The 21636-nt window shown below is 48.2% G+C and overlaps 1 protein-coding gene across 2 annotated transcripts in view; it reads left to right on the top strand.

Moving 5' to 3' along the window:
• The window catches only part of midn (midnolin), a 29293-nt gene extending 8356 nt beyond the window's left edge, over positions 1 to 20937 (top strand). For both annotated transcript variants that reach the window (XM_066696081.1, XM_066696082.1), the window contains exons 3-8: positions 37 to 124; positions 428 to 490; positions 9843 to 10310; positions 10800 to 10923; positions 11047 to 11355; positions 19642 to 20937. In XM_066696081.1, the coding sequence (XP_066552178.1) occupies positions 37 to 124; positions 428 to 490; positions 9843 to 10310; positions 10800 to 10923; positions 11047 to 11355; positions 19642 to 19904 (1315 nt within the window). In that variant the 3' untranslated portion in view covers positions 19905 to 20937. The remainder of the gene's footprint in view (positions 1 to 36; positions 125 to 427; positions 491 to 9842; positions 10311 to 10799; positions 10924 to 11046; positions 11356 to 19641) is intronic.
• The last annotated feature ends 699 nt before the right edge of the window (positions 20938 to 21636 follow it).

Below are 21636 nucleotides of genomic sequence, written 5' to 3'. Positions count from 1 at the left end.
TTTTATTTATTTAGTTCTTTGCTCTCTCCCCCTCAGGCGGCTAAGTTCAGGAAAACTCCAGGATTTTGGCATCTCTGATGGGAGCAAGTTAACACTCGTCCCAACAGTGGAAGCAGGCTTAATGGTATGCATTCCTTTCAGTACTGAATCCACATGGAGGCTGCATGCTTGATTCTTCTGCCTCCCAAATGATAAAATGTGAAAATGCATGTTAAAGGGACATTTATTTTATTTGCTATTGTACAAAAGGTTCCTTTGCAAAGAAGTAGGGATAGGTGGGTGGGGGTCTTGATTACAAACACTTACAAAAATAGTCTGTTAATCTCTGTATAGTGTATTGTGTTCATGTGTGTTGCTTTGTGTATTGTTTAAAATGGTCAATGTATGCTTATCTGTACATCTTTTTGTGTCCTTTCGTCCTCTGAAGTCGCAAGCATCTCGACCCGAACAGTCCGTAATGCAGGCTTTGGAGAGTTTGACAGAAACCCAGGTAAGAGATGGTCTTTGTTGGACTTGTTATAAAGGCATAACAGTGGGTGACACCACAGATACACCTTTGTTCATATTTTACTGTACAAAATGCTTTCATTGTAATATTTATAAAAATATCATTAAAGCCTCCATATGGACTTGCCCAGTGTTTTAAAATATGTTTGGAGTTTGCCAAATAATGCGTGTACATTTTTAATTTGGTATGCATGCTACAGCATAGCATAGACGTGCATCTGTGCAAAGCAAGGGGGGGAGGGTGGAGGGTAGAACAGGACAAACTAGTGCGCTTTCCTGGCCGCTTTAGCGTCTTATCTGCAGACCCTTTAAACGACACAGGAGCGCTGCCGGTTTATTGAGGGTGTGCATATTTTAAGCAACTCCTGCTCGGATCTCGGCAACATCTGTGCAGCGGGAGGCGACCGAAGCCCCGCCCCCCGTGTGCGTCACTGCCGCCCGCCTCCTGTGACGTCAGCGCCGGCTCTGTGCGTGTGCGTGTGCGTGTGCGCTGGGCTGAGGGAGCGCCGGAGACAGTCGGGTCGATTAGTAAAGGTTTCCAAGAAATGTTGAGTGTACAGTTTTGTTTTTTTTTAATATATAAACTGGCTGCACCGCCCCCCAGTTGAATTTGATGTATTGATGCATGCAATTGCGTCGTTGCTCTTAACTTTCTATCCTTACTATTGCTTATTTTGGGTTTAGGAGAGGAAGGAGTGTGCATTTTGTAGGAGGTTAGTGCATCATCCGTGGGGAAACTGAACTATACATCATTCTGAAGTGCTATAGCAACGTGAAGCATTTACAGTGTTTTGTGCATTTCCATGGGCTATTCTTGCAATACTGATTTGTGTAGGGGGATAGTGAGGGAAATGAAACATCCTTTGTTCAGGTTAATCCTGACGAAATCCTCCCTACTGAGGAAGTGCGTCATTAAATATTTCAACATAAGAGTGTGTGTGTGTGTGTGTGTGGAATTCTCTCCCAAATAAGCAATCTTGGACAACTTTTTTCTTAAATGCATTGAGGCCCATCGCAATTAACACTGATCCAGCTCAATGCCAGCGTCTCGGATGTCCCGGAAGCAAGTGTTCACATACCCTCACTTCTTACGCAATTCGTGGTTATCTTCCATCAGAACGCGAGCCAGCATTCTTTTTCACTTTGCAATTCACAGCGCTGTTATCAGTTCCCATGGGCAAATGTCACCCACTTCTCTGTGCTCACAACAAACACAACTGCCTTGCAGGAAAGGAACTGAAAATGCGGGCTTTTTGTTTTGTTTTTTGTTTTACATTTTTTATCAGACTTGGAAAATAAAAGCTCTTGACAAGTGGCATTTCGGTTTACATATTGGACTGAATTTGGGGTTTTGTAAATCTCTCGCAAACTGATTTTCACTTGAATGAACATTTAGATTGATCATATAGTTTTACTTCCCCATCAACACTGCTGAGGATCCCGGTGACCGCAGTGTTACACTGATATTGCCCAGTGGCTGTATTTTGTGTGTTTACAGTTTACAGTTTACAGCATATGGCAATATGGAGGACATATTGCTCCATTGTGAGGGGAAGCAGTTGACCTGAAGAGTCCTGGCAATTCCTGGTACTCTTTCAAGCAGTGGTAACTGAATACGAGAGGAAATTGTCTTTGTTAGCACAGAGCTGCAGATAAAAACGCAAGCTTCAAAACCCCCAGTGTTGTCGCTGGCTTCCTGTAGATATTTTTAACCTGGAAATCCTGCTTTTATTGTGAGAGAGCAGAGCTGTGTTGCAGTGACGACAGACGTGTGCGTGTATGTTTGTGTGCGTGGGGTGGGTGTGGGCAGGAAGCTCACCACTCATTCATTCTGTGCACCAGCTTTGCCATGCAGGGCAATCTGACCCCTGCAGTTCACAAGAGACCGAAAGAAAAGCTCATTGTTTCACAGCACCCCCGGTTGTCCCATTTTGTGTGCCCCTAATACCACGCAATCCCTTGGTATGTCTCCCTTCATTTGGTGGTGCAGAGTTTTTGTTTTATCCACCCCCCAATGGAGCTTCCTGGTGAGTCACATTTTGGGATCAGGGTTGTCAAGTATGGAAATAATTGTGGGTGAGAAAAAAAACAAAAGCACTTTTCTCTGGCTATGACCTTTCATTTTAAAGTTCAGCTCAAGTGGATTGCTTGTTTGTTTTTATTTTGCAAATATTATGTAGTGGAAAATGTAAGGCGGGGGGGTGGGGGACTGTTGTCCTTAAAGTCTTAAAATGGTTGAAAAGGGAGAGCGCTGGGATTGAACCAGAGCTCAGCTGCTGCGGGAACGATCGAGAATCAATCGATGCCCTCGGAGGCTTTTAAGAGCTGTTGGCTGGCTGGTCAGAAATGACACTTTAAAAATAAAATGGGTGTGATTCAAATAAGATTTTATCAGGGGTGGAGGTGTAGTTTGAGACCTGGCACACCCACATGTAATTGGGGGTCAGGCTAATGGGTCTTGCCTAAGCATGACAGAGGATGCAGGCAGGATGTTGTCTAGATAACATCTGATTCTGGCACCTCTGCCACGTTGAGTACAGCAGTATTGTGGGCAGGGATCTATTTCAGATTTCCAAGTAGCGAGAAGGAAAGTGTTTTATGAAAAGGGAACCCATGGTAATTAACATGACTCTCCCCCTTCGCTTCCTCTAACAGCCTTTATTTAGCCTGTAATTTGAATCTGGTGTGGTTTTACATGGCTGCCAAAAGCCTGATTGCTGCCTCTGCTTTTCTCTGACCGCAGTACTGGACTGCATGGGAGAGAGAAGAAGGGAGTGGGGGGTGGGTATGGAAATGGGACAGCACAGGTGTGTGACCTGACCCAGACACTGACACGCATAGGTGTACAGACATGTAGAAGCGATGCCACTGAAGGGGCCACGGCTTCTCCTTTGTCATTTGTCAAAGCCCGTCTGTGAATCTGGACTCGGAGATCCCCTCTCCCCCTTGTCTGGAGCGATAGGACTGCTTACATGAAAAGTGCACACTATGTGCCAGGCATGTAGGCTCCTAATGGAGCATGCATCATCTGAGCATCCTGTGATGAGTATTTGCAATGTCAGGATGTGTGTGTGTTTGTGTGTGTGTGCGTGCACTGTTTGGATATAAAGGTAGAAAACGCAAACTAGCAAAAAAAACAAAGGTGCTTGTGGGTGATTTGGAAGAAGAAGTGGCTTTAAAAGCTCTAAAGTCAGTTTCTGGAACAGGGGGGCTCCATCGGTTACATCACAATGTATTGCACTGTCAACAGTGATGTCACCAGGTCTGTCCTGCATGCACTCTGCCAGTTTTCTGATTTGGAAGAAGGATGCACCCTCTCTCCCAGTGGGCAACAAAAAGAAAAACGCGCACGCACACACACACACAAATGCTGATATTCATACTGCTTTATGTGGGGAGGGGGGACGAAGGGAGGAGAAAACCTTTAAAAAAGCAGCAGCAGATGAGGTTGGAGAACCTCGAGTCGGAAACCGGCAGCGTGGGGCCTCTTTGTTTGTGTTACTCGGGCAGCTGGCAGGAGACATGAAGATACGGGGGGTGGGGGGTCACATCCCAGCGACGGTCCCACCTGCTGGGCCCCCAACTCTTAAGAGCAAACAGTGACCCAAGCATGAGGGATTGCAATCTGTAAGCCTGTGTTAAATAACCCCCAGCCCCCTCTGCCTCTCTCTCTCCCCTCCCCAGCTTCGCTTGGCATTCTGTTTTTGACGCTTTCACTTAAACGAGGAAATGCATCGATTTACAATGAGTTTACAGTTCAGATGTCTCGAGGGCAAGAAAAGGGGCTATTACGGGGGGGGGGGCATTTTATTTATTTATTTAGTTAGTTGTCTTTCTTTCAAGCTCCTCACTGCCTCTCCAGGACGTGTGGCTCTGGTTTATTGTTGTAGGGAAGAGGATTCTGGCAGTTTCCAAACTGGGTTGTCCTGTTGCACTACCACTCGCTAACAAGGCCGGGCTAATTTTGATTGATACCCTGAATCCTCCAGGTCTAAATTCTTACGTTCTCGGTTCTAAATCCTATGTCTGCTACATCATAGTCCTGGGCTTGGAATACAACACCGCACATGGAATTCGAACACCTTGGAAACTTGGGCCTCCCATCTGAGTGGCGGGAAGGATGTGCAGGGCTTGGGGGCGGGGGGAGGGGGTGGCAGCGGCAGCAGCTGTGGCTGTGCCAATTCCCCAAACGCCCCCCCCTCCCGCCGCCTCTCCCTCAAGTTCCAGCAAGTCGAAAAGCAAGCGAGAGAGAGAGGGAGGGAGGGAGTGTGCGAGAGACAGCTGGAGACTCGGGGATGGATGTCCTTGATGAGTCACTGCTGTTGCAACTTGGTTCCAGAACAGGTTGTTCTGTTCTGTGCAAGGATGCAAAGAAGGACAATAGTGAGTCAGGGGAGGGGGATAGAAAAATAGAACCTAGAGAAGATTGCAGCTCAATTTGACTTTCTTCCTTCGCTCACCGAGACACTCCGGTCACCTGCAAGATTCTGACGTGTGCTCTGATCAGTTTTCTGTCTGTGAAAAAGCTTTCTGTAGGTGTGAAGTGATGGGGTTTGAAGTCTTTCACCACAGAAATGTTTCTTCAGCAGGAAACAGGATTGCACAGTTCTGGCTGCAGCTGCTGCGACCATTTTGTCAATTAGTTTTTACCCCATCTTTTGAATGAATTTTGATACGTATGCATGTCATTTTATGCGTACGAATATGTATATTTTTTTCAGTGGCCAATCTCCCATCTACCTCCAACACGATCGGAAATCGTTACCCCTTAATAGGAGCGATTGGATGGTGGGAGCAAATGCAAACCTGTCTGTGAAGCCTGTCGATCAATACGGGAGCGCCAGGGCAGCTGCACAGTAAATGTATATGGTGCGTGTGTGGTATGAATATGCGCATGTGTGAGTAGGAGTGTTTATACGGGATGCACAGATTGTCCAATTTTACATTTGTTCCTGTATGGCGTTCCCTTTTTGTTGGTGGATGGTGAGAGGGGGTTGGGGGTTGGCAATCATCAGTGAACTCTAATTACGGAGATGTATGTTGCCCACCCCCGACTGCCCCCAGGTGATGGGGCTGGCCTAGTAACGAGAATTGAATTGGGACTTTGGGCTCGTTTGCCAGGCTGAAAGGTGTCAAGCCAATCTGAATCTTCACTTGAAAGGGTTAAAGTGTGGAATAAATCATGTGAATTTATGCTGTGGGAATCCGGCCCGCGTTTTTATATATTTTAAGAATCATTCTGAGATCCAACTGGGCTCTCGCAGATGATTTGTGAACCTTCGGGGCTGTGTTGCTCCCATTAGCCCAGACAATATAAATCCAATTGACCGCACAAAGAGACGGGCACACACACATATATAATATGCACTCCCACAGATAGAGGGGGGCCAAGACAAAAGGTGCTCTTCTAAATAAGGCAATCCTTTAAAAAGAATAATAAAAATTAAAATAAAATGGCGGGGGTTGGGGGAGAATAGACTATCGAATCCCTTGTGTTAGAGTGGCTTTGCTTCCCTGTATTAGTGGTATGCACATATTCATCCGGCGGCTCTTAAGGTGCCTATATTTAAAAGCGGGTGAGAGAGGGGTGGGGGTTTCTTTGTCCTGTAACGCAGGGGTTGAGGAAAGACAGGGAAGGGGGGGTTGAGGGGAATGGGGGTGGGGAGGAAGGGGAGCATCCTTGATCCAGCCGGCGTGCTATCGAAGTGTGTGATGTCGTGACCGCCTTCCTTTCTCTTTTATCGGGCGCCTTTGTGCTTGAAGTGTTTGGCATCGTGACTGGGCTAATCCATGCGGGGTGAGGGTGGGGGGGGCAGGGCATGGCACGCAGAGCAGGCCTGTCCAATACCTAATGAAGCTGCTCGTTAGCTTGAAACCTTGACCTCAGCCTTGCCGGGAAGTGAGAACAATTTTTATTTTATGAGAGGTTGCTTAAAGGAATGTAGGCTCAGGGAGGAGCATTTAACTCATTTCTGTTTCTGTGGTTCTGACGTCCAGAGACGGGGGAGAGAGATGTGGGGGGGTGGAAAGAGAAACCGGCAGGTGTTTGCGTGGTTTTGAAAATGTCCTAATGTGGATCGTGTTGCTGGTAAGCCGCGGCCTGAACTCTTTGGACTCATTCGGCTTGAACAGAAATATGTCATGGGGCTTCTGTAGCACTGTGTGCCTGACCCCTGGCTCCGTGCCTCCTTGGCTCAGCTGATCGGATGCAGTGAAGCGAGCCGGCCACCTGGCTTCCCATTTACACCCCCGCTCCCATTGGATCCCAGCTCCCAGATATGGTTCCTTCAAAAACCCAAAAAACAGGAAGGAATTTGAAAACCCAAACAAAATAAATTAACCAACATTTGTCGCTGAACTCGGACGGATCGATTTTTGCACGTAGCGGTGCCTCCCCTTCCCCCTGCTTTGGGCATTGGTCAATAAGTGGTTAACGAGGTTGGAACCCTAGTCCTCTTATGTGACTACAGGATGTCAAACTCGAGCACGATCTGCAGGGAATCCTCTTAGAAGAATCCTTTAATTCGCCTCTCGCTCCACTTCAGGTTCTGGTTGAACATCAGCCGAGTTTCTTATCCCTCCTCCTCCCCCACTCGTCCCCTCTCTCTGTGTGGAAAGGTAGAAAGCCTGTAAATGAGTTCCTTGAACCACAGGGACCCCAATAAATAAAACTGTCAGCTACGGAGTTTGAGGGAGGAGGTAAAAAAAATAAAGGAAAGCCAGAGGCTCATTCTCGCTGAATATTTCATCACCAGCGCAGCTCCTTGCCTCAACACCCCCTCCCCCTCCTCTACTCCCCCATACAAAACTCAATTCTCCCTTCATTCCTCCTGCCCTTGTCTGCCGCCCTTCAGTAGAAGATGAGACCTTTTCGCAGAAGGTGTTAAGATTTGAGTGGAGAGAGAGAGAGGCTGTCAGTTTCTCCTGCGTCTGATCGGGGTTGTCAGGAGGGACTGATCGGAGTCGTGGCTGGCTGGACTCTCTTGTCTAGGGGGCTTGCTGACATTTGTGCAGACGGTCTAGTTGCCGAGGGGGGTGTATGTGTGTTTGGTAGTCTTGTGCGTTTGGTTTTTTGTGTGCGTGTGGTGGCGTATAGGACATGCATTTTAGGGTGCTTCGATGGTCCCCCGATTGCTCAGTCAAGACTGGTTGTAGGTTTCTTTGAAATGCGTAAGAAGCACTAGATGTAGTAAAACCAGATTCAGTTTGTATAAGAGGGTAAGACATGGTATTTTCTCCTACTGCTTTTTAGAATAGAGGCATTGTGATTGAATGGTTTTCAGAGCTTGGTGGAGTTGCGCATTTGGGCGGGTTGATTCCTGAAGTCAGTCAGTCAGGGGGTCTGTGGGGCGGGTTGTGGAAATGTTAGTGTATATGCAGGGCCATGAGAAGTAAATGACATCAAAAAGTAAATCGGATGAAGTCATTGACTGAGGGGGGGGCTGCAGCCCACTTGCCAGCAGAAGAGTCAGAGCGAGAGATCTGGTAGGTGACATGCAATATAGGATCTCGCTGAATCATCCTGGTGGGGGGACGGGGAAGGGATGATTGGCTCCAGCCGCCCCCCAGCTGTGCAAAGAAACGCACACAGGGTTATTTATTTTATGTGTATATACATTTATTTTTACAATGCTGGGAATCGCTTGGAGCTGCCGAAACACCTATACAAGTTTCTTTTGGTTTTGTTCTGGATTATTATTTTTTGGGTGGGGGTCAGACCGTTATTGTAAGAGCCATTAGTGTGTCATTTAAGATCAAATCAGCCTGCCTGTACTTTTTATTCAATGAAAGGTGAAGGGGGGGCAACTATCCTCTTTGAGAAGTAATGAAAGCTCCCCTCTACAGGTAAATGGATGATATTGCCCTTCTGTTTGAGGACTCTCTCCCACAGACCACCTCTCGCACTATTCCTTGACTCATGTGACTTATCAGGCCACCATGTGACGGGACTTTCACCTGATCTGTACATCCCATGAATAAATACAAATTGAATTGGCTTTGAGAGAGAAAAGAGAAGAGATGTCTGTCAGCTTCTCTCTTCCAGGACCCCCCCCCCGCCCCGTCAGTGTGACGGGAGACCCTTCACTCCCCCAGTCAACACTCTCACCACAGTACCGCCACGTACATACGTGTTTGTGTGTTCTGTTATTAAAGAGCACCGCATCTACCTTCTGCTGTGACTCACAGGTGACCTTTCTGCCTGGAGTTCCCCCAGTGATCCCAGTCATGTGCATTCTTTGTGATGGGCAACCCTGGTGTTGTCATGTGGTGCCTCCTGCTTCCAGGCTCTTGCGGTGAGCCAGGAGAACTGTAAGATCTGGAGCCGCAGAACTGTTGGTCTGGCGTGGCCTTCAGAACATCTGCTTCCTTTCGGAGTACTTTTTCAGAGTAGGGCGCTGAGTGTTTGGTGTTTGTTGCGGACAAAATGTATCCAACGCCACGTGTGGGCACCTGTCTTGTCATCTCTCTTTTCTCTGCATCGGAAAGGTTACTTGGCTGCAGACAGCAACAGATTGATTCAAAACAAATGCAAAAAAAAGAAGGAGGGCGATGGGGAAACTTGTATGATTTGGTATGTTAACAACTGCTCACCGGGCAGAGACTCCCTAGTAAAGAAATGCAGATCTTTGGGAATGGGTGTTTGTGTGTTGCGTTTCCCTCCGCATAATCCACTCTTCTCTAGTGTTGTGTAACCATTACTTAGACCTTTTATGCAGATTTCAGGTTTTCAGAATGACTGATACACACTGTGCCACTGCCTTGTTGAGGTTTTGCAGACAATAGGCACATCATGCGTGCTGTGATAGTGGGGACCGTGTGTGTGTGTGTGTGTGTGTGTGTGTGTGTGTGTGTGTGTGTGTGTGTGTGTGTACACACGCTCTGCCCATTTCGGGCTGGCCTCGCTGCAGGAACGCTCTGAGCTGTTTGGCCTGAAGGCAGAGGTCACTGCCGGAGCTGCAGATCCCTCGGATTCTACAAAAATGGGCCGGCTCTTCCTGTACCGCCTCCACAACTGAACAATCGGGCATTTGTGTGTTTGTGATGGCGTCCTGCATCTCCGGCTGTTTTTTGGGCCTGGAGCCAAAGAGAAGAATCCTTTCAGGGTGGCTGGTGGAGGGTGTTTTTTAAAATAATATTGTATAAATACCAGAGCCAGCCTTTCTCTGCCCACTCCTCTTCCTTCAGCAGCAGGTAAAGAGTTGGACATGAGAGCGATCGTCGAGTTGCAGAGGCTTACAGTAAAATGATGAACAGGGTTTTGCTTGCGCTCTCAAGCTGTGCTGCCGAACATCCTTTCCTGACCGCGCCTCTTTCTCTCTTCTTCCTGTCTGCAGGTCAGTGACTTCCTGTCAGGGCGCTCCCCCCTGACCCTGGCCCTGCGCGTGGGGGACCACATGATGTTCGTCCAGCTGCAGTTGGCAGCCCAGCAGTCGGGAGGGCAGCAGCTGCAGCACCGGCACCTTATCGCCAGGGGGCCGGAGAGCGCAGGGCAGGCGGCCACAGCAGGGGCAGCAGCGTCGCCGGCTCCCAGGACGCCGCACCACTCCCACCTCCCCCACGTGCATCCCCTCGCAGCCCACCCTCCCGCCGCCACCGCCAGCGCCACCCCTGCCACCACCACTCCCTTCCCCGCAGCCAGTGCCAACCAAACAGCGCCGCTCAGCTACTCCCCACCCCCCACGACGCCCTGCAGCGCCCCGCCCCGTCCCGCCCCGCTCCCCTCTGGCCTGTTCCGCTCGCACATCCCCAGCTCGACCAGCACCAGCCCCCAGAGCCACAGTCCCGCCGTCCCCTGCTCAGAGGTGAGTCCATCACATTTCATATTGTCTCGGGAATAAAATGCCAAGTAGCAGGGTTCCAATTTATTTTTGTGGCACTTTCAAAGACTCGTCTTAACATGACAACCTGCAGACAGAAAATAAGAATTCATTTCATATTGACCCATTTGGTATAATCTAAGGCTCTCATTACAGTCAGGATTTGAGATGTCCTCTCTGGTTTAACTTTTGCTTTCACTCTGTGCCACTTGACGTCTCATGTGTCGATGTGCTGTAACTGGAGCCCCAATAACTCAATTGCTCACTCGAGCCAAACCCTAAAAAGGACGTCTGAAAGAAACCTCACCAACCCTTAGCTCAAAACCTACCTTATGCCACGTTGCAGGAAGCATGATGGTATTGAAGTTTTATGGGATTACCCCTAGCCTAAGCAGACCTTCTTCTTGTATTCTTTTTTTTTGTGTGTATGTGTGACTCATATTGGAAGCCCTCTCCCCCTTTCCCCTCCCTCAGGCTGATTGCAGCACCAAGACCCCTAGTAGCAGCCCAGCTCCGACGACACGCTCCCGCAAACCGGGCGCCATCATCGAGAGCTTTGTCAACCACGCCCCTGGAGTCTTCTCAGGGACCTTCTCAGGTGAGGAGCCATCGCCACCAAAGGGAGGCAGTGATGGGATTCTGGGAGATGTGTTGGGGGATGTCAGTGGACATTTTCGGTGTGTAACAGTCTCTCTCTCCCTCCCCCACATCCCTCCCTCAGGCACTTTGCATCCAAACTGCCAGGACAGCAGCGGGCGCCCGAGGCGGGACATTGGCACCATCCTGCAGATCCTCAACGACCTCCTGAGCGCCACCCGACACTACCAGGGTGTGCCCCCTTCCCTGACCCAGCTGCGCTGCCAGACGCAATGCAGCCCCACCTCGCCCTCCCCCTCCCCGCCACCCTCTCCCCCCGTCGCGGGAATCGCCGGCCTCTCTGCCAAAGCTACCTCAGTGCCCGTCCCGAGCCCGCCCTCCTTACAGCCGCTGATGCAGTGCCAGAGTCAGATCCGCATGTGCAAACCTGGTGGTGAGTTCCTACGGTGGCTTTTACAAACCCTTTTGGGGAGATTTAATGGGGGGGTGGATTTGGTGTGAGGACATGCCTTTGAAATCGGCTGGGGTGTGTGCATTTGAATAGATGCACAATCCGCAAAAACTGAGAAATGCAGCTCCTTGCGTCAGATTGTCGAACAAAAATATGTTGAAAATCATTGAAATGAATGCAGTTTATAATAGTGCACATTTGCAACGGTCTGGTTTCTTGAGAGTGGAGTCGGATGGAAGCCGGTTTGGATTCTGGTTTAAAATTACTGTCCTGGAAACTTCCATATTTCGGTTGCTTGTGCGTTGGCACCAGTTGAGGATGTGCCACGTATCTCACGGGTTTAGATGTTGTGCGAAGCCTTCTCCGGCATTCTAGTTACTTTGTTAATTTGTACCACCTGCGTTTCTTTTAGGAGTACTGTACTATACTTTCAAGGCACAGTATGGTTAAGTCTGGCACAGGCAAGGTTTGATTGGTCACTGGCATTTGTCCCATGCCACATGCCATCAATCAAGAAATAGTTTAATATGGTAATTCATTTCCTGATTGTAGTTTGACACTTATAATAATAATGGAAGGGATGTTAAACTCATTTGTTAAAGGGGAATTTGTATTTTATTTCAGTGCAGTGGCAGTTGGAAAACAAGTTTTAGCCATCTTATTTTCGGCTATTTAAACACCCTCTTACAGGCGTTTCTGAAGCTCTGGTCGATTTCAACCGCCTGTGCAGAAAGTACTAAACCGAGGCCAAGTGGGGATTCCTGTGGGGTTGGGGGTGGGGGTGGATGTGGGATGGGGGCAGGGAGGCCCCTCCTTGGGAATGCGGCCTGAACTCTACAGGCCTGTTCTGTCAGGCTTCACTTGTCACACAGTGGTACTAGGCCCCGGCTTTGTTCGGCTGACAACGGTGTTGGTTTTCCTTTTGACCGACAAAAGAGAGGGGTTGAGGGGGAAGGGGATTAATCTGTCACTTAAGGGTTCAGGACAAAAATGGAAGGGTGAGGGGTTTGGGGGAGGGGGATGGTTGTGCCCTGAAATTGCTGGATGGTTCCTAAAATTGAAGAGCAGAAAGATAATGTATTCTCTTAAGGGCAATAACCATTAATCAGGAGGGTGAACAATTGTTAAATGGATTGTGTCTCTAGGCTTTTAAGTGTGTGTGGAGGGTGGGGGGGGGGGCGTTGTTAACCAACTGCCTTTACACAACTGCCCTGCCTTCTCACAGCTCTGTGGTAATTTTTAACAAATATTCCGGGAACTGCCTCTTTTAAAGCACAGCCGTCTTCTGAATCCACACACAGCCGCTGTCTTTGTCTCTCCAAATAACTCGGCAGTCTCTGTGCCACCGAAAGGGTTATTTTGTGGCTACAGTCCCTGGCGGAAGCCCGGTCTAATTATAGCAAGCTATAGTTGTGTGAAACGGGCCTGCTTGGGGCTTCACTTTCTGTACCCTTTTTTTTGGCACGGATGAAAGAAAGAAAGAAAGAAAGAAAGGAAGAAGAAATGTCTCCTTTTTTATTTTCTACCAGCTTTTCTGTGAGCTAAAACAGAGCCACCCGTTTTAAATAATTCATAGCGATTTTTCTTTCTTAACCTAGCCCCGCCTCCACACACACACACACACACACACACACACACACACTCGCACACATACACTCGCTCTTTCTCCTACCCCAGAACCCCAGTCAATGGATCGTCCCACTGTTTCCGCTGCAGTCATCCAAAGCTATAACCTCATCTGTAAAACGCGTTGATTCATTCCAATCGGGGGCCCTCAATGGCAGCCTGTGTTCCCTCCGACTTTAAATAGACAGACTTGTACTAAAAAAAAAAAAAAAAAAAAAAATAGAAACAGGAGCCTGGAAAGAATGTACATTGTATTTTTTTAAAGGCCGCAAGGAAGAGGAGAGAAAAGGGGGGAAAAAAGGAAAAGCAAGCCACCACTAAGCTCCCATTCATAAAATCGGGCTGCTTGCATATGGCTGAGGACTGCCCACAGATGAATCGGTGCTTCCTCGGAGGAAAAAGCATGAATAAAAACATTAACCTTTCCACACGGCGATTGTGTGGACTGGACTGCCCGATCCTGGGACAATACTGTGGGCCTGGGCCGGGGGCTGCTCATCACGGGAGCACACTTGAGGGCAGTTGCAAGTCTTTCTGTGCGAAATGCCTGGACCCAGCTCTGCTCACACTGACGAAACCCTTTGCAGTGCTTATCACACTGGCCTGTGTGTGCGTGTGGTGAACTGTAGCATTTCTCAGAAGAGCAGCCTAGTCAAATTTGTCTACAGCAGTAAAGTACACTGTTGTGAATATCTGAATTGGTGGATGTGGGGGAGGTATTGCACTTTGCTACACTTTGCTCCGTGCCGTTTCCTTTTTTTTTTTGGTTTCAGCTGACCATTGCTCCACTTGCATCCTGCCAAAGCCCGAGTTGTCTTCCCCCAATCTGGTATTTTTTGCTGTTCTCCAGAGATGCACAGTTTTTGGGGCATAACTCACCTTTCCGTTGGCTGCTCCGATAGAAAATTGAAAGTGCCTCCTCTCCCATTTAAAGGGACTGGATCATTTTTTGGGTAGTCTCTTAATTTGAGAGTTTCCAGGCAGCCGCAGTATGTGTGTGGGTGGGGTGGTATTTGGAGGTAGGGCTACCGAGGATCTTAACCTTGGGTTGAACACTGAAACGGAAGTGTGTGTGTGTGTGTGAGAGAGAGTCGGTGAGTGAGATCATTTTTCTGGACAGGCCCTTTGTGTGAGGGAGGCCGGGGGAACAGGCGGCCGGGGAGAGGGCTGGAATTCCTGCGCTCAATGGGATCCCCTTCCACAGTGACTGCCCCCTCCCCTCCCCCACCCCAGGCCAAATCCTGCCTGGCCTGTTTTAGACTGCTTGGGCAGCCGTGGAGCGACCCGGCAGCCCAGGCTTCGCGGGCCGGAGCATTAGAGCTGGCTAGAGAAACGCTGTTCTCCGAGCAGATGCAAATTTAAAAAAGTGAATGGAATGTGTTTTTATTTTTAACTTTCCTGAAAGGGGTAGCCTGCTTTTCTCCCAATCTCTGCCTCTTTCCCCCCCCCCTCCTCCTTTATCTCTCTCTCCATCCACTGTGCGTCAGATCAGGTTAATTTAGAGTCGGATAGGCCTACAGCTAGAGGGCCGTGGGAGGGCATTTGAATACTTGAACCGTTGCTTAATCTTACCTAAAGCAAATTGACATGTAGGTCTGGCCAGGGTTTTTTGCGGGACCCCCCCCCGTCCCGCCATCTTGACTTAAACTCAACACTAGTCATTGAGAGAGAGCTGTAAATTTGACATTTAGGCCTTTTCTAGCAATGAAAATGGTCTGCCTCCTTTGTCCCCATTACAGCTGACCTCCTTTTAGAATCAGTGAATTCCCATGCCCAAAATTGAATAAATTTAATGAGTATTGGTGGTGGTTTAAGGTGTGCCAGCTATGTCCAAGCTGTGAACTTTAGCTTGTAAGTGCTTCATATAATGGAAAAAAAATGAATTAAAAAAAAAATATGTATAGCTGTGAAAACTCAGCGTTTTTCTCCGCACCTTGGAGGTTTCGGTTCTCGTCTTTTTACAAAGGCGCAGAGATCTGGTTCAGCTGTGAGAGCTGCTCCACGCCCAGCTGCAAGCACAGAGCGAGCGTGTCCCAGATCTTATCGTCTCATGCCGAGAAGCACCCCAGGCTGGCTCGGCCTCATCCTGGGCTGTGCTGCTGCTGCGGTGGGGTTTTGTGCTGCGCAGCCTTGATTTCACTTGTGGTTTAGCTGGCCCACAGCCCAGGCCCCCAGGGGTGGATTAAGCTGTTGAGTTAAGCTGCCGCACTACCTCGCAATTTCTCAAATCTCCCTGCAGTGCCATGCTTGCAGGATAATTGTCACGGACGTGCCCGTTCGTGTCTGGTCAGAAGGAGATCAGGGGCTGTCTGCCTGCCAGGATACATACGTAGATGGCGCAGATAAAGACCAAAATATGTAATCCTTTCCCTGCGTTGACTCCTCTGGGACCCGTGCCCCCATATGTGGCCTTGCCCACATCTACGCAATGGCTGACGTCACTCATGTTGCAAACTGACGTCCTACAGCAGGATCCCAGACTGTGACAGACCACCATTGACACCCAGTGATTTTTTGATCAGCTGGAGGTCTTTGCTGTCAGTTACTGGGTTAATAAGCCTCCTTCCTGCTAGCCCCACTGCCACAGCCCCCGATTCTAGTCCGCAACTCAAGCAGGGTCTTGCAGAAAGAAAACTGGGACCCGGTCTTCTCTGATTTTCCCCCTCTCTCTGCTTCTAGCTGACAGGGCTGCTGTATTGTCTAAGGGAACAGGAGTCGAGCCAGCACTGCAGCTTAGAGCATTAGGGGGCTTTGAGGGAGCTCACAAAGGCACATTCAGACACAACAAGCCCTGTGTGGATAGAGGATCTCCCCTATTCGGTAATCCAAATACATTAGGAGTCCTTTTAGAAATCACTAATAATACAAATTTGCGTATCTTCATTTTTTTCGGCAGACGAATCTTTCCTCCGACTTTAAAGCGGCGGTGAGGCTCGATCATGGGGAACGCGAGGGCCAGTACTCAAACGCATATGCCAGCTGAAAGACGAGTGCTCGTTAAGCTGATCTTTCAGGGATCAATGCAGAGAATCTTGTTTAATCTCCCTTACATCTGTATCTTCGATATTTACTTATTTAAGGCAGAAAGCCGTCCCCCAGCCCTGGATCGACTGTCTGAGCATCGCCACGTGCGACTGCGAACTTCGTTGTTTAATTATAATAGGTGGGGGTTTGAATCGTATCCTCCTGTGTTTTATTAATTTAAACATGAAGGATTACCCCCACTTACCAGTTTAGCTTTTCATCTCCTGTCTGTTCCATGTCTGTCTAGTCCTCTCAATTGGAGGCATATGGAGGCATCCAAAAATATTTTCGATGTCACTCCCGAAAGGCAGCTGATGATGCAATGTTTCCCGGGAATGCGATCGCTCCATTGGATGTGATTTGCATCCTGGTGAGCCAGAGAAAGTGGTTGAAAATAACTAACCCGAGTATTTTATTTATAGTTTACTCTCATTTTACTGCAGCCTTCCGGAATAGTATGATGTAATTGAGGTGGGGGTTTGTCGGTAATACCTGAGGTTAAGAACAACTGTATTAAAGAGAGCTTAGGCCTATACTTAGCCCTGCGTCTTACTTAAAGCACTCTTTATACACAGTGCTAGCCTACATGTGAGGCATGTGGATTAAATACTACTTGTAATAATGGTAGTGATTGTGAAGTGTCTATATACAGTATTGTGAGATTGTCGTTTCCTGTGACGGTGGGTCTGGATAGTTCTGCTGGGGGGGAATTGAGGCCTGGCAGCTGCAGGATGTCATTTTTTCCTTTGTTTCCACGCCACGGTGTGGGCTTGATTCTGGTGAATGAAATGAACCGGCGATGAGAGAGGGAAGAAAGACTGAGAACAGGCCAGGTGTGCAGCTGTAGCACAGGGCACAACGGCAGTGGCGGAGGAGGAGGGAGGTGGGAGTAGGGCGATGTGGGGGGGGGCTGGCATTTTCTGAGTTTCAACACCTCTTTGCAGGTGCCAGAGATAGTGAACCATCAGCAGAGAGAGTGTGTGTGTGTGCGTGTGTAAAGCAGGCTGGGGTTATCGGGGTAGTAGTGGTCTTCTGGCGGGGGCGGGCGGGTGGGCACTGGTGTGACCGTGTGAGGGCGAGGTGGAGGCGTTCCGTATGCATTTTTGATTTTTTTTTTTTTTTTTTCCACCCGTTTCTGCTCTTGCCTTTGACAGGTGTGATTGCTAGCCAGCAGGAAAGTGCTGGTCTGTTATAAGCACACTTTCCCTCCCACCCACGCCTGCAGACAGAAAGCATTAGATTAGTGCTGACAGCCTCTACGTTTTTGCTGTGCCGATTTTTTTTTTTTTTACCCCCACCACCCAGTTCTTCGAATGTATTTATTGCCTGATTTTGCAGCTTTCTGTCCTCTTTTCCTTCTCGCTGTGAGTGCGTAGATGCAGCTGGATAAATGCAAGCTCTGTACAGCGTCATACCCCAGTGAGTGAATGAGGGAAGGAGTGGGGCGGGGGGGGGTCACCCTGTTGGTTTATTTAATCGGCCTTTGTTCACTCCTGTCTGAACATTCACCCCCGCCCACCCTCCTCCCTCCCTTCCCCACAAAGCACCTCCGTACACCATGCATGCTGACGTGCTTTCTTTTTCTTTTTTTTTTTCTCCTCTCTCCCTCCTTGTAAGCCTGTTCCTTCCTGCACACGTAGCTCTCTGGAGCAGCCAGCCGTCTTGCAAACTAATAATAGCCCCCGATCGCAATAAACACAAGTCTGGAGTCCCTATAGGCTGCTGCACTCATCCGCGCAGTCTGGCGAGCCCTGCTCAGCTGTTAATGAATGAGCATTTCTCGCGAGCGCCTGTCCAGTTTCCACGGATTCCTCGCGCCCTGCCAAAGCCCAGGCCCGCGATGACGCAACGGGCTGCCAGAATGCCAGTCAGGCAGGCAGGCAGGCAGGAGCTGTTAAAAGCAAAACGCCAGTCATTGTCTCCTGGTTACCAGATATAGCGAGGCTAACCCAGCCCAGCGCTGCTTTCACTTGCAAATCACAGCTTTAGGATACGTGGCTATAATTAGGTACGATTATGCTGCTATTGTTAGCGTGTACCAGGCGGGCGGCTGTGTTATCGACGCTGCGTTGCGTAGTTGTGATGGATTGCTGCTGCAGTCGCTACGGCAAGCACGTTGCTCTTTGCAGCACCTGCTTTAAAACCGTACGTGGCCGAAGAGCAGGGGTTGGTGGGTCTCTCGGTCTGACTGGCATGTGATTTCGGTGCCCATGGTTTAGGAATGGTCAAAATCCACAGATTTTTGTTGATGTGATTTTTTTTTTCTCCTTTTTAGTTTAATCCTTGCTCTCCACACCCTTCTATACTTGTTTTTGTGCAGGACTCTTGGGGAGTGTAGTACATGCAGTGTTTGTGTGTGTGTGTGTGTGTGGTCCCTAGCCTGCGTCTCTGCAGTCCTGTCTCTTTAAGATCCCCTGCCCTCTGGAGGTCAGGCCGAGTTGGGAAACAGCCGCGGTGAAAGCCGGGTCTGCTTTGCCCACAATTTCCATTTGCTTGCATTTTCTATTGGAAGCCAATAGCAGGGTCCTCGGCGGGAGATGGATGGCTGCACTAGAGCTAAGATTTAATCAATAGGACTTTTTAATTTGCCATTGATCCCTGTTAAGGGCTGGTGTGTGAGTGAGTGTCTCTCTGTCTCTCTGTCTCTCTGTCTCTCTGTCTCTCTGTCTCTCTGTCTCTCTGTCTCTCTGTCTCTCTGTCTCTCTGTCTCTCTGTCTCTCTGTCTCTCTGTCTCTCTGTCTCATTGATCTACCAGTCTTATTTAATAATTTACTTCAGGGAGCGATACTAATGCAGTTAGCTAATAGATTGCGGTCACTTTCCTTCCTTTCAGCCTCCTGAATATATTTGTAAATTAAATAAAGCTTGCACTGTGCTCAGCCACCGAGTGCCCAGAATGCTATGCCTGAGCCGTGTCAGTAGTAGGATTTTGTTTATAGGCATACAAAAAAGAAAAAATTAGGTGCATTCCAGTATTTCTGCAAGATGTCTTTTAGATTTTATTTATTTTATGGTTCCTGTATACTCAAAAGTACAGGTGAGGGAAGCGAAAGTGTCAGCTTGGCCTGGATCAGGTCCAAAGTGTATCGGAGCACTGCAGAGAGAGTTCAGCTGACTGAACTGTGACTCAAATTGGGTTTCCAAAGTGAGTGCAGGAGTGATGAGAGGTCAGAGTTTGTGGAGTTTAAATAGAGACCAAAAAAACCCACTTATCAATTTCACCAGATATCCAGCTTTCGAAGTGGGGATTCAGTGTATACAATCCGCACAGCCCACAGAGACGGAGAGGAAGCAGAAGGATAGTCCTGTTTTATGGAGGAGAGGGGCTAGTGCCCCTTCCTCCCTCTGCAGTCCTTGCCCACCGCTGTCTGTCCTTGAACGCTCTGATACACATCTCAAGGACACTTCCGTTTCCTGAACATTGGCAACGCACAAACACACCGATTAAAGGATAAGAGAGGCCAGAGGCCCAAGGGATCGCTGGGACACAAAGAGGGGGTTGGCATTTACACTAAAAATGAGTTTGCGTGTAATAGTCCCACCAACTGAATACTGTCCACAACTTTACAATTACTAAATCGGTGCCACATTTCTAACTCTGTTTTTGTCTCCCTGCAGGAGACCGTTTGAGGCAGACTGAGAACCGAGCCACACGCTGTAAGGTGGAGCGGCTGCAGCTCCTGATGCAGCAGAAGCGACTGCGCAGGAAGGCCCGACGCGACGCCCGCGCCCCCTACCAGTGGCTGCCCAACCGCAAGTCCAGCCGCAGCAACAGCAACAGCAGCGTGTCCAGCGAGGGCTCCCTGGACCTGGACTTCGAGGACTCAGTCTGGAAGCCCGACGTCAAGGCCGATATGAAATCCGAATTTGTCATGGCGTGATGATTCGGGGAGAGAGAGGGAGAGAGAGGGAAGAGCGTGAAGAGCGTGAGATTTGAGAGCATGGGAGAAAGAGAGAGAGAGAAAGCAAGGACGGGATGAACGCCAGAGGAAGACCCGAGTTGAAGGGGAAGAGGAGTTGTGCGCATTAAAAAAAACGAAAACAAACGAAAAAACTTCTTTCCTCGCGGTCTTGTGACCAAATAACTTGTCACACGGTTCCCTATCAACTTATTTTATTTTTTCCCCTCTCTCATCAGACATCTTTTAAAAATGGCTCCGATTGGGTTATTTGGGAAACCGATCCAATAGTGACAAGTCAAGGGACACAAATAAAGATTATATACAGTGAAATTATATATACACATATTAGTATATATATATATATGGTGTTGTTTTGGACTGGATGGGACTTTGCGATACGGCGACAAGGAGACTTTAAAAAGACTTCGAACATGTCTGCCTTACAGAAAAACAATATGGCGGACTTTTTTTTTTTTTTTTTAATTTACGAGGAGAGTTGTGGATGGGAGATCCAAACTGAGCTGTTCACGTGACTGTGTGTGTGCTCCTGCCCTGTGTACTGTACAGAGAGGGCAGGACACCGTATGAAGAACTGCGCTTTGTTGCGCTTGGTAGACTTATCAACTGGGCATTCTAGGTATTTCATTCACCAATCAGAAACAAAAGAATTGCTAAGAAGGTGTCTAAAAAAAGAAAAACGTTTTTATTTTCTAAACCAATATGTAGCATTGTTCACAAAGCATTCAGGTTTTCAAAAACAAACAAAATAGACGTGTTTTTTTGCACATTTTTATGATTTTCCAAACAGCTGGGGGAGTGGAAGGGAAGGTGGGGGAGGACAGTTGTCCAGACTTTTGAAAGGACATTCTCCATCAGGAGCCGAAGATGGAGGAAAATGGAAAATGTATTAAGAGGGACAATTAACACAGTGGAGCTCAAACTGCATCTGTTGACCGCAACCTCAGTGACACAGGTTATAAGTAGGAATGAATAAATAAATAAAATGAAAGTGCTTTAGAAGGGTTTAAATCATGATTTTAAATGTATACGAAATCTTTTTTTTTTTTTTTTTTTTTTAAACCGTAAAGTAAAAAAAAAAAAAAAAAAAACCCACTATGGCTTGGGTCAAGCCATTAATTAATTAAGAAATGCATTCATTCACACATTCATTCATGCATTCATCAGAAACCTTCCACCCGTAGTTTGCATAACAATGCCATTGAGCCAGTACAAAAAAAAGAAAAGATAGAGATCTAACTCAAACCAGTTACCCATGGTCACACCATGCCTCTTCTCTGTTCCTCGTTCTTGTACCAGAAGTCTGCTTTGTATCTTAGTGACTTGAAAACTTTCCCAGAGAGAGATTGTGTGTGTGTGTGTGTGTGTGTGTGTGTGTGTGTGTGTGTGTGTGTGTGTGTGTGTGTGTGTGTGTATGTATTTAGGACAGCACAGATTCTTGTGGCTAAAAGGAACATGTCCAATGCATTCTCCATTACCCTTTAGAGAGAGGAGGACATGTTGCATTATAACTGCTAGCTTTGATGACTGGTACTCCCCTTTCTAATCAAAGGTGAAATGGACTGGACTGGACCTGGTTTGGGCCCTATGTGCACCACTGGCAGTGCCTCAAACTCTTTGGATCTATGAAAGGACCTGGCCTGTGTGTGTGCTTATCTCTAGCTGTGAATCCTTATCCCTCTGCCATTAAAAG

The sequence above is a fragment of the Amia ocellicauda genome, chromosome 22 (assembly GCF_036373705.1).
Source record: "Amia ocellicauda isolate fAmiCal2 chromosome 22, fAmiCal2.hap1, whole genome shotgun sequence".
Lineage (NCBI taxonomy): Eukaryota > Metazoa > Chordata > Actinopteri > Amiiformes > Amiidae > Amia > Amia ocellicauda.
The sequence above is the reverse complement of the archived record's forward strand: the minus strand, read 5'-3'. Positions and strand labels throughout refer to the sequence as shown.